General features: G+C 33.9%; 1 protein-coding gene across 1 annotated transcript in view; it reads right to left on the reverse strand.

Annotated features, from left to right (window-relative positions):
• Positions 1-12,101, reverse strand: part of LOC119079969 (potassium voltage-gated channel subfamily H member 8) — a 98,501-nt gene that overhangs the window by 12,089 nt on the left and 74,311 nt on the right. The window contains exons 10-14 of the mRNA XM_037188108.1: positions 5,689-5,871; positions 4,409-4,527; positions 4,045-4,125; positions 2,409-2,504; positions 2,166-2,319 (exon numbers count right to left, since the gene is read on the reverse strand). Coding sequence (XP_037044003.1) covers positions 2,166-2,319; positions 2,409-2,504; positions 4,045-4,125; positions 4,409-4,527; positions 5,689-5,871 — 633 coding nt within the window. The remainder of the gene's footprint in view (positions 1-2,165; positions 2,320-2,408; positions 2,505-4,044; positions 4,126-4,408; positions 4,528-5,688; positions 5,872-12,101) is intronic.

The raw sequence follows: 12,101 nt of genomic DNA on the forward strand, positions 1-12,101 counted from the left end.
GAAGATAGTTAAATAAAAACTGTTTTTTTTGTCTGTCTTTCCCACCACTCATTCAGCACATCGCTGTCGACACAGCATTGACATCATGCTGTTACATGACCCATATCTTCGTTAATATCATTGACATTAAAAAACCATTATTGACGTATAAGTGAACAGTAAATGTCGGTAAGTACATTTGAATTCAGAAATTCGCAAACTCAAATTATACTTAAACATCAACATCATCAAGCTAGTAAAAACTTCAATTAAAGTTCGTAGCGTAATAGAATTTCACTCACAAAACCATTCCCTTTTACGAGACCCGATATGATGCGAACCATACATTACATATTACACGCATATTTATAAATAAAAAATCTGACCGAATTGAAAGCCAAAAAAAAGGTTTCCATAGTTTCTCTTTTATCTGCCACAGAATGTCGTTGGGAATTTTAAATCGCTTCGACGAATGCTTAATAGAGCTTGACTGAATTTCAAAAAACATAGAGGATTTATTTAATGAAAAAATTGTTTTGCTTCTTTTATATTTGGGGGTGGATACAACTAAAAATGTTTGCATGTTACTGGGCTGAAAAATTGCATGTTTCGTCCTCTATAATATACTAAAACGCATAATTCGTTCCTGTCACACGTGAAACTATGTAATTAGCCAGAAAGAGAAAGGTTTTGAAATAAAAATTATTGATGAATGTGACCGAAGAACACCTTCTCTCTTTCATTCTCATCACGGAAATAACTATTATACGCGAAATGGTCTCAAACATTCGTATTACTAGAGCAAATCACAACAAAGAAAGATGTAACAATACCAACATCTTCCATACTTAATTCTTGTCATGTTTCTATCGCAAACTGTTGACATATCAATTGAGGATCCCGGAAAAGCTTCTTACAAAAGCTTACACCGAATATAAAAATCAAATCAATTCTTCAATTGACCTTTCGCAGGCGGTAAGCATATTATTGATGATTGAATCAATTACATCTGTTTCCTCTTTTGACCTAAGTGTTTTTAAGAGATTTTTGTAAAATCTGTTACTTCATTCGTTTTGGCATACATTTTGCTATGTAAGGCGACAATAGAGTGAGTTTAATATACTCAGATGACAATAAGAAGGTTCATGCGGTATCTCTAATGCACCATCCAACCTCAAAACTATACTACTAAGAAAATTGAAAAAAATTTCTAACGTTTGGACATATTGAGTAATGATGTTCACATTACCAGCATCACATTTGTGCCAATCCAAGCGTGATAGCTTAATAAAATTTCTGATGTCAGATCAAAACTGTATACCGGTTGAGTGGAATGGGTTTGATAAATTAATTTTACCGAAACATTCGTTGAACCGGACGTTTTGTTTCCCAACGAATTTTACTGATTCCACCAATGATTAATATATCGTCTACCAATGTGTAATAATGATGGAGTATTTTATGGAACTCATTCGATGATTTAGAAATCTTTCCCATGTAAACACATGCCAAATAGAAATTTTAGACATTTTCCACTTGAAAACAATCTTAAATGGATCAAGACAGGAGCATTATGAATAAGAATGGTTGGATATGGTATAAGCATCAATTTGTATGCTTTAAAGCAAACAAGTCATGTAATCCGTTTAATCTTGGTGTATGCATAAGGAATATTCGCGCGGTTAATAATTTCGGATAAAGAACTTCGCTGGAAACTTTTTACATGCATTATAGCGTAGCAAATTGGTTCAATCTCCTCTTCACTTCGTTATACAACTTCAACGAATGGAAATGGAATACCTGCTTGAGTCCTTGATAAAATTTTTAGGAAAAAACCGTCAGCCAGAGATAATTTGATCAGAGCAATAGAATGGAAATGTATCGATTTATCGAAGCTGAAAAGTAGGACAACCTCATTACCATTACTGATTTATGACAACACATTTATGAGTAGCCTGGCTCACGAGCGGTATCATGAGGCTGTATAATATTTCTATTACAGAAGACTTGGTGAGCATTTCACGTCACAGCCGAAGCTTTGATAAGAAACAACGATTGTGATGTATAGCAGACTTGATGTCGATATACGAAAATAATTTGGCGGTTCACAAGTCTTATATATACCATCCGAGTTGTAATGATCGAATAAGTGTAAAAACAAATTAAAGAAAATGCGTCATACATACCCAGGATAGCCACAACCATTTCGTTTTGCATAACTTCCATTGAACCATTGAAAATGTAATAAATGTAATGCAGCGCGTCACCTTTATGTATGAGATACTCGCCTGGTGCACAAAAATTGGCCTTTATGTGAAGCGAAAGTAATTTTAGGCATCCCTACAGCCATGCGAACGAATGAGTTGATAATTTAATTTTCGTGCCGATAAAAATGCAATTTTGCAATGTAAAAAATGTGTTTTTTTTACCTGCGATGCTGATTCGAATATGGGAAGCTGTAAAATCTCTCGATGTAGATGCATTGATACATCACCTCGCAGCTCTTCGGGGAATTCTTTTAGTATCTAAATTTAAAATCGGAAATTTATAAATTATTTGCTGAAATGTTTACAGAATTAAATTCCGCAACAGTGACAGAAGAGTGAATTTTTTTGTAGTTTTTTTCTGTTGGTTAAAGTTACAGTCAGAAACAGTGAAATTTCAGCATGAAATTGGTTCAGCTGTTTTTCGTACACCCATACAATCAAAACTCTTTATATGTCTTTATACAGTTTTACCACTACCACGCGCGTAAGTGTAGCAGCTTTAACCGTATAAACAGTTTTCATTGTAAATGGCTGAAAAACAGCTGAAGCAAATTCATTTTGAAATTTCATTGCCTCTGATTGTACCCGACCTGAAGCCTGAAACTTGTAATCTGATTAAGAGAACTGATCTAGAATTCAGCTCTTAAGCTCATCTCATATTCAAGTTTGCTAACACAACACCAAAGTCTGGCGTGTTACGAGCTGTTTAATTACATTGAGTTCGTGTTTTAAAAATACTTTTTCTCTTTTTGCAACGAAATCCATGTAACGATTAAATCTATTCCTTCAATAGTTTAGAGTATCGCCTAGTGTTTGACACAGAATATTTTACTTCAAAATCATTTTGCTAAGACAATACGAGCCATCCTTTATTTTTGTCCCCAATGTTGATAATAAATGACCATCCCGTAATTCAGAGATTCCCTCTTCTACACTTATTCGTGTGAAAAAGAGGACAGAAAAACTTATCCCCATCCCCAAACCACCGTACTTTTTGCTTGAAAATGTCCTGCGTTCCATAAATTTATTACACGATTAGGAAAATGTCCATTTTATGTAATCAAACCTTAGAAAACATATGTAGTTTACTGAATGAAAAACACATGCTTTGCAGGCGACCCGTAAGTACGTAGAAACTCAGTGCCTATAATGAATCGAGAAATGTCTAACTCAAGACTTTGGACTTGCACTTTGGATCTATTCTCAATTTAGGTTGAATTCATTTTGTCTCGCAGACGGTTCGATCTAAGGGTTTTAACAGCTACGCGAAAATCTTCTATTTCAATTATTTTACCTCAAATTATTCTATATAAGATCATGCTAGCCTTAGATTATCTTATAATTTTGTTAATTTTGTCGTCGCTGTCGATAACAAATGACAACGCTGTCTGAACAGGGTGAACTACGTTGCCGACTTAATGAAACGAATCAAAGTCAATATCACAAAAGTGAATGTCAAAATAAGAGATCACCAAAAACCCTTTAAACTGATCTCAAGAAATACCTAGTTGAACACACATTCAGTCCTGATACTTTGTACGGGCCTCAAAACAAGCTAAATCTGGTTTTACCATGACTGTATCCAAAAAAAGCATAAAAAGTGAAATCTCGCTGTCGTAATTTACATAAGGTAAGAATATGGGTATTTTATAGAACAACGGTGAAGCTTTTCACCCCGCCATATAAAGCAGCTGGTCTGTGTGTTGTGTATACAACAGTAAAAACTTTTTATCGCAAATATATTTTTATATTTTCCCATATTTCTCTGTGGGTATGCGATGCAGACAAAAAAAATTACCTCATATATATCAATGCCATGATTTAACGACCACATTGTTTGGAAATAGTCTTGCATTCTCTGCTTCAGTTCCTTCGGCATCTAAATGAAAAACAGAAAATTTATATTCAGCGTCACCTTTAATTTTGATGCGACGTTATATGCACTCTGCGCACAGTTGAACAATATTTTATGTGTGTGAACCATTATTCCACCAAACACTATGACTGAACTGAGATCATTTATTTGATTGAAGTTTCGTGGCTTTAAACTTTAAACGCGTATACACCACTTCAATAAGTTTGAACACAGAGCACATTATACACATAGCATCAGAATCTGGTGTATAGTTTCGCGACGTCAAGTAATTCAACAAGTTGTGTACCTGGTGTAATATAATAAAATCCTTTAGATCACGCCATTTGCTTTGATAGAGACTTCTTCGCGAATACATTCTTTGGATGATTGCTGTCACATTACCAAACACAACGGCATGCATCAGAGCTGCGAAATAAAATCAGACATTTTTATGTTACCGACATACAATACGTTTGAACTGTCGATGAACGAAATTGAATCGATGTATATTGTACTTGTAAAACGTAAAACTGTTTGTTCTGTCTAGGACTTGTTTGTTTGATTGATGGAAAACAAACAGAGCTTTTACTATTGTTGTTGGAATATATTGAATGAGTAATTGCGATTGATATTCATTCATTTCATTCATTCAACTGCATGGATGAGATGCGGCTGCTGAACTATAAAGTGCTCATACTGCTCAGTTCATGGAATAGCGAAGAAATTTTTGTATTGTTGGAAAAGTTTGCATATTTATTGGATCGTCAATTTGAACAATTCATAGACTTTGGCTAGACTGTGATATTTGCATTATAAATAACGTAACATGAGTCTGACAGGATTGAAAAACATTTTACGTATCACCTCTATATCAATACATTTATGAATGTATGCCATATATTGTATGGTATGCTTAACAATTGAGGTAGATCAATCAAATTTTTTAAATTAAATCATCAGATACAGAGTCTTTGATTGAAGGAACATCTATCTATCATGACTGACAGACAATATTTTGTTAAAACATTTTAACATTTCACAGACGGCATGCATCAGCAGTTTTACAATCAGATCAGAACTTCATTTGATCAAAGTATTTTCAATAGATCTTCAAATCTTTTACTTCATTTGTTTATGGGACACCATTTTGTAATAACCAAGTTTCTACCATTTAAAAACTGTCTCAAACAACTCAAACAATTATGTATGTTAAATTGAATGAAGTACAAGATCTCGTATCAAACACTAGGCGAAACTTTGAACATCGGATGTAAAAGACTTGATCGCTGTTCGTTTACAGGTTTGAAAAAGATTAAGAAATTAACAATTCAATTGTTCAGCAGCTTTAATTGATGCATGAGAGAGCTGTTCTGCCCGTGCATCAATTGCATCTTCTAACATATTTATTTCAGACCGTGTATCTCTACATTGAGCTCTCTAAATGTATTTTTTCAAATAAGAATGAAATTGTTAAGAAAATGGAAACAAGTTCAATGACTGACTTTCATAAATCTGATAGAAACGAAAAACAATTCATGATTTGAGAAGTAAAAGTCAACCGTAACATCATTTGTCTACAAAACTTACCCCCAATCAACATCATTACGATTGTAAAAACTTTTTCAGCAGAAGTGTTCGCTGAAACATTTCCAAAACCGACCGACGTTAAGCTGGTGAATGTGTAATACAGTGCCGTCACGTAAGCTTCAACATTTGAAATTTCCGAAATATTGTTGTACTTCAAGCGTTCAGCCAACGTATGCATCCAACCTAAAATAAACAAAAAGGAGAATTGGCATATATGCGTTTTTACACTGGTAACGTAAGAGTTATTTCACTAAAAATGAAAAATGTGCCGTAAATAGAGCGAAAAATGTCGATATCATCGCAATGTTCTCCCACAGTTGTTGTAGGTAACAAACGATGAAAAAGAAGAAAAAAATGAAAAAGGAAAAGACGTGAAAAAGTCCTTTGCCTAACAATGGTAATTTCATTCAAGTTATATATTCGAAATGCCTTCGTATAAATGTTGAGAAAACCGATGGATTTCTTTTTGACTTGTAGGTTTGATTGCCTTGTTTAAAATGTGAAGCGAACATTTCGTATTTAATTGGAGCAGAAACGAAAAAAAAGTTTTTCTGTTTGAAAATGTTGAAAATATAAATATCGTATTCCAGTCTTGATTGACGGATTGGTTTATAAAAGATATACTTTTGCAACGAGAAGAAGTTATTTTGTTTTGAATTGTTATTTTGGGGGTTTTTTATTTTTGAACAGCAATAAAAAAGGGTAGAAAAGAAGAAACAAAAACTTTTTTTACGACTGCTAATTCGAACAAGCACTCATTTTGTTCGCAGAGAAAGGTGAAACACATAAAGTACCATATCATAATGAAATTTTCAAATATTATTAAGTTTTCCAATTAGGTTAATGAATTGAATCATTAACTTTTTAAGTAACTCCAGACTTATGTTACTTTCAAAGTTATATTCGAATGGATGTTAATGTATACAGACAGGCTGTGGGTATGCTTGTGAGGCATTGAATGTAGGTAAAAATGATATCGCCGAGATACGAATTCAAATTTAATTATTTCTGGATTTAATATAACAATCAAAAAGCCATAAATTGATAAATTACGAAAGTAAAAGAGGGTCTAGCTCTAGCATATTGGTATATCATGTTGTTTTAATTGTAAAATGAATTGTTTGTTGTTGTTGGTGGTGGAAACAAATTGATTTTATTTAAATTCTCCTGTTGACTGAAATCCTAAAATAAATTCATTAATTTTATTATGACCATTGGGCTGCCATCAAAATTTGACCTTTTCATCTTCTCTATTTCGCGTGTGCATGTACATTTATTCAACAGTTTCTAGAGTCACATTGAGAACGCATTTGAATGGAATAGTGTTTTTAGAAAGCGCTTCGCTAGTTTGATAGTGATAACATACCTCTCGTGACCAAAACAACCCCATTTCGCAACTTGTTGCCTAAATTACGTTTTCGTATGCGTTAGGAAAAGTACATTTCAACGTAGAATTCATCAATCGATAAACGACCAATTTTAGTTCTCTTAAACCCAGTGAAACAGAAAACTATAAAAAAATACTAAATGTTACCGCGGAAGCCAAAGCTCTGTAACGTTCCTGTTACGTTTAAAAGCTTCAAAAAACTACCTCCAGAAGCTAAATACATAACATAACACTGTGGGCCCTATACAAGCCAACATACATGTGATACTGCCCAACAGTATACAGTTAAACAGTTAAATTTAACAGTCATTTGAACACATTTATTATCTTATTATCGTTACCATTGATGTTGACTAATTTTACTGTTGAATGTGATAAAATTCAAATTATAAAAAGGGTAATAAAAGGGTTGACGTAAAGTTCGCATGGTGTTAAGTAGTTTCGATTAATTTTGATCTGATTTTATTTAAATCTGTGAGAACAGTTTATCATCTGATGTTTTGATACTAATAACAAGGAAACAGCGAGACATGTTTCATTTGATACCACTCGAGTAATTGATTACACACCCTGCTCGGAATTGACGGAGAATCCGGTAATTAAACGGAATTGAAAGAAATTGACAGGAAGTACCCATAGAAATTGAAAGGGAATGGAAAGGGAATTGAAAGAAATTGAACGAAATTCAAATAAATTGAACGGAGTGACTATTCGACACCAGTGTCGAATAGCCACACAACACAGTGCATGCTATTTGACACCGGTGTCGAATAGCCATACAACACAGGGCATGCTATTTGACACCGGTGTCGAATAGCCACACAACACAGTGTATGCTATTTGACACCGGTGTCGAATAGCCCAACAACACAGTACATGCTAATTGACACCAGACGCACTCATTTGTTTGGTTTTAAATATACGCAATGGTTAAAATTACTATTAAATGTGAAATTCAAATATTGATGTCAATAGGTTGTGGTTTCCGCAATGTTGGTATTTCGTGTAAGAAGGTCAAGAGGGGTCGATATTAGTAACGATGATAAATTGACATATTAGCTAAAAATTGTTGGTGCTCTGAACGTTGGAGATCCGTTGTTGTTGTTCTCTTTTCAAATAATTACATTCTGAATTTCTAATTGGAGTTTCCGACAATTGTAAAAAATATTCTCAGTGTATAGAGAAAACTGAAAATTAAAAATCAAAGAATAAAACAATTTTGCACTCAAGAAATAGCGAAATCATATTGGTTCCCCGTCTGATGATTGTTCTAAACCTGGATCGAAATATAGCGAAATTATAATTTTGACTAATGGTTAGTTAAAGTAACTAGAACTGGTACAATAATTATCAGAAATCGTAAACCGTATTGGAATGAAATTAAATTTGAAAAGAAAAATTTGGTTCACGGGTGGGGACCGAACCCACAACCTTCAACTTGCCGGGAGACAGTAAATGTTCGTATGTACGGAAAGCGACAGCGTTACATGTTGAGTATGTGTGTGTTGTAGAAAAGTTCGACAATTGATCAGCTTGTGTGCAACACACGATATGAGCTGTGACGTAGCATTTGAAAGAACGGTTCAAAATTAGAGTTGAAAAGAAGATGTCCACGGTGGCCCAATGGATAGAGCATCAGCCCGGCAAGTTGAAGGTTGTGGGTTCGGTCCCCACCCGTGAACCAAATTTTTCTTTTCAAATTTAATTTCATTCCAATACGGTTTACGATTTCCGAAATTATAAATTCACAACCAGATCCAAATCATCAGTGAAATAATGAAACATACCAAAACATCTTCAATGCCAGGCTCAACCCGTAATTCCCAACATTTATTATTTTCCATGCATATCAGTCTTACAGTTCCAACAAAATAACGAATTCTAAGAATTTAAAATTTTTTTCGCAATTCCGGTCCATAATCATCACCTTTCCATGCATCCATTTAATGTCGTTTTGAAGGTACTTATTTCACTGTATTCCCGGACACAGTGCAATATGAACTTTTTTTTCGCACGCAGTGCGATACCAACTTTTTTTCGCACGCTAAAGAATCTATTACCTTCAACGAAGGCTAAATTTTTATAAACGGCTATAGAGTCAAGGCTGTATACTTTGGGGAGGTCACGCAGATGCAGATACGCGGGTTACACACCACGTTTTATACAAAAAATTCACTACGCCATACAAATTTAATTTTGGTGAATTTGTTTGTATGGAAAAGGTGTGTTCCCGCATATCTAATAAAATGGCGGTCTGCGTGACCTCCCCAAAGTATACAGCCTTGTATAGAGTCACACAATTATACCGAACGTATTGTTGAAGCGTATATACTAAGCATTGACTACTCGATTTCATTCAACGCGTTACATCACATTGCAATGTGTATTATAATGCAGCCTTCTTGATCGTTCATGACCCAAAATCACATAAATTCTTGTCAGGTTTAAATTTTTATTCCTTAAAAGTATGTGGTCTAAAACTAGGATCCCATATGCTTGTGTTTCTGATCTTATATTAAAAATAATTTAATGAGTAAAGTCTGTTAAAATTAGAAGCTATACTGTATCTGTTCTTAATGATTAGGTCTCTCCTATAAAGTTACGCTAGAAATGTTAAAATTTGACGCCAATGTGATTTAGATATCTTTTTATCACAATTTCAAAAATGCAATGCGAAGATATGCATCTGAAAAAGTGAGAGAAATCAAAAATGGTGGTTTGATGAACTTTGCGAAGTGTTAAAAAAACTCAAATACTTTATCTACAGCTAGGGAAAAGCACTTATTAAACAAATAAAGTTTTCGTTTCTAGTTAACCTGTGATTTTTTTAGAAAACAAAATATATAGTCTAGATTAGCCAGACAACACAGCTGATGCTATTCGACACCCACCTTTGGGAGCCAGAAATAAATTTCGCGCGCGCGAACAACACAGTGCATGCTATTTGACACCGGTGCCGAATAGCATCGGCCTAAATTGAAAGGAAGTAGAACGAAGATGAATTGATCCGGTAATTGAGGGAATTAAATGGAATTGACAAGAATTTTATAAACGGAATTGACGAAAATTGAACGGAATTGAAAGGAACTAGAGCGAATCCGGCAATTAGATGAGTTGCTCTGGTAATTGAGGTAATTAATTGAAACGGAATTGAAAGGAATTAGAAATTGATTTGCCCAAAAGGATGGCCAGTGGCCAATCAAATTAGGTTGTGAATAGCAAGTAAAGGTAAACGAATACCGTCTGTACATGCCATGTATCAGATATAAGTAAATAATCCGGCTGCCCGGTTCGGGTAGCGCCTTTTTCAGAGAAAAAATATGCGTGAAGTCACAATATTCTGTTTATGGTGGCTGTTCAATGAACGGTTCATCGTTTGATCAAAGGAATTAATAGATCCGGATCCGATGATTACACTGCCAATATGCTTGCCGCTGGTGAAAGGTTATTAGTCCGCTAGTGTTCGTGTCACAATGAAATGATGCAGTAAATATGTCCTAGTTAGTGTTTAACTCAACTGTGACAGTCATAAAATAAAATATTTTTTAATTTGAATTTTTTTAATATTAAATTTTTACTAGAGAAATGTAATCCAATTATCCCAGATGTAAATATGTGCGGTATGAAATTGGAAAGCGCAAATAAAATAAAATATCTATTGAATTGAAATTCAGTTAATTTTTTGTGCAAGTTTTGAACGTTAAAGTTATGTGTAGTGTATTGAGCTCGGCATATTGGTTTAATTTTCGGGAATTTTGATACAGGCACTACATATAACTCTCACGTATGATATAAAACAAAATAATTATAGAGTAAAAACAACACAACCATTTTATCGAGCAAAATGATGGGAAATAAATTGAGTAAAACCGCTTACACAAAATATAATTCGGCAAAAGGTCTATTGTTCTATAGTAGAGCAAAATGATTTAATTTTAACCTTGTCGGTTCGAGACTTTTACTTTGTTTAATTGTGGAATTCAATACAGTCATTTTAAATTAATTAACTTGCAGGAAAATTAATGAGTAAATTCTTTGGGTAGGCACGGTATAGTATAGGCATTTACAAAAATTATGAGCTGTGTCGGTTGACTAAAAAGAAAAAATCAGGGCCATTGTTGGCTTTCGTCTTGCTGCGAATTATGAATTGAATGAATCGTCGTCATCATTATGATGACTACAGGCCCGGGAAGTACAAGAATCTGTTCGCATTTTATTTCGCATCTATACTACTCGATTCGCATTATTCCCAGAATGGAATCAAATCTTTCAAGCTTTAAATTTAATTTTATTTTCATTTTTTTTGTTTCTTCCAATTTTATGTCAATTCGTCTGCATGGCGTACAAAACCATTTTTTTTTTCTATTTTCAATTTTATATTTACACAATTTCCTTATAGCTTTATTTTGCATTATTGAAAGCATTACCGAAAAAAAAAATTGTTTGCGAACGATGATATATAACGAAAACATGGTATTGACTGTAATCATTATCATTAAATTTAGGATTCGATTCAAACTGGAAATTCGGATAAAAATGCTATGAAAATATTGTCGTGCTGTTGAAGTGTGATATATTTTCACTTGTGTAATCGATACAGAGTTTTTATGTAAATTTTACCATGATGACGACTTTTTTTTAAATGTTGCCTTTGTTTCTAAACTTCCTTCTGTTCGTTTGCCAATTTCTCTATCTAATCTGTTGAGTCATTTTACGATGACGAGTATTTTAGTTCTGGTTTCCATAGAATAAAATCAGGAAGTGTAACGTTAACCATTCACAGACGGTGAGTTTATCACCTCGACCTATAGTAAGATTCCTTGTTTTGATCAAAGTATTTCAAACAGTTTTATTCAAAACCTTCTACGTGCTTCTGGTCGGTAAGTGCAATTTTTTTAGTACATTTTCGCATTTACCGACCAGAAGCACCTAAAGCACTGCAGCCAACAAGGACAGAAGACGAAAGTCTTCTAAACTACAAATTGTTTTAGAATGTTTCCGATTTTGACTTAGGTTAATTAGTCGA

The sequence above is a fragment of the Bradysia coprophila genome, unplaced genomic scaffold (genome assembly GCF_014529535.1).
Source record: "Bradysia coprophila strain Holo2 unplaced genomic scaffold, BU_Bcop_v1 contig_350, whole genome shotgun sequence".
Lineage (NCBI taxonomy): Eukaryota > Metazoa > Arthropoda > Insecta > Diptera > Sciaridae > Bradysia > Bradysia coprophila.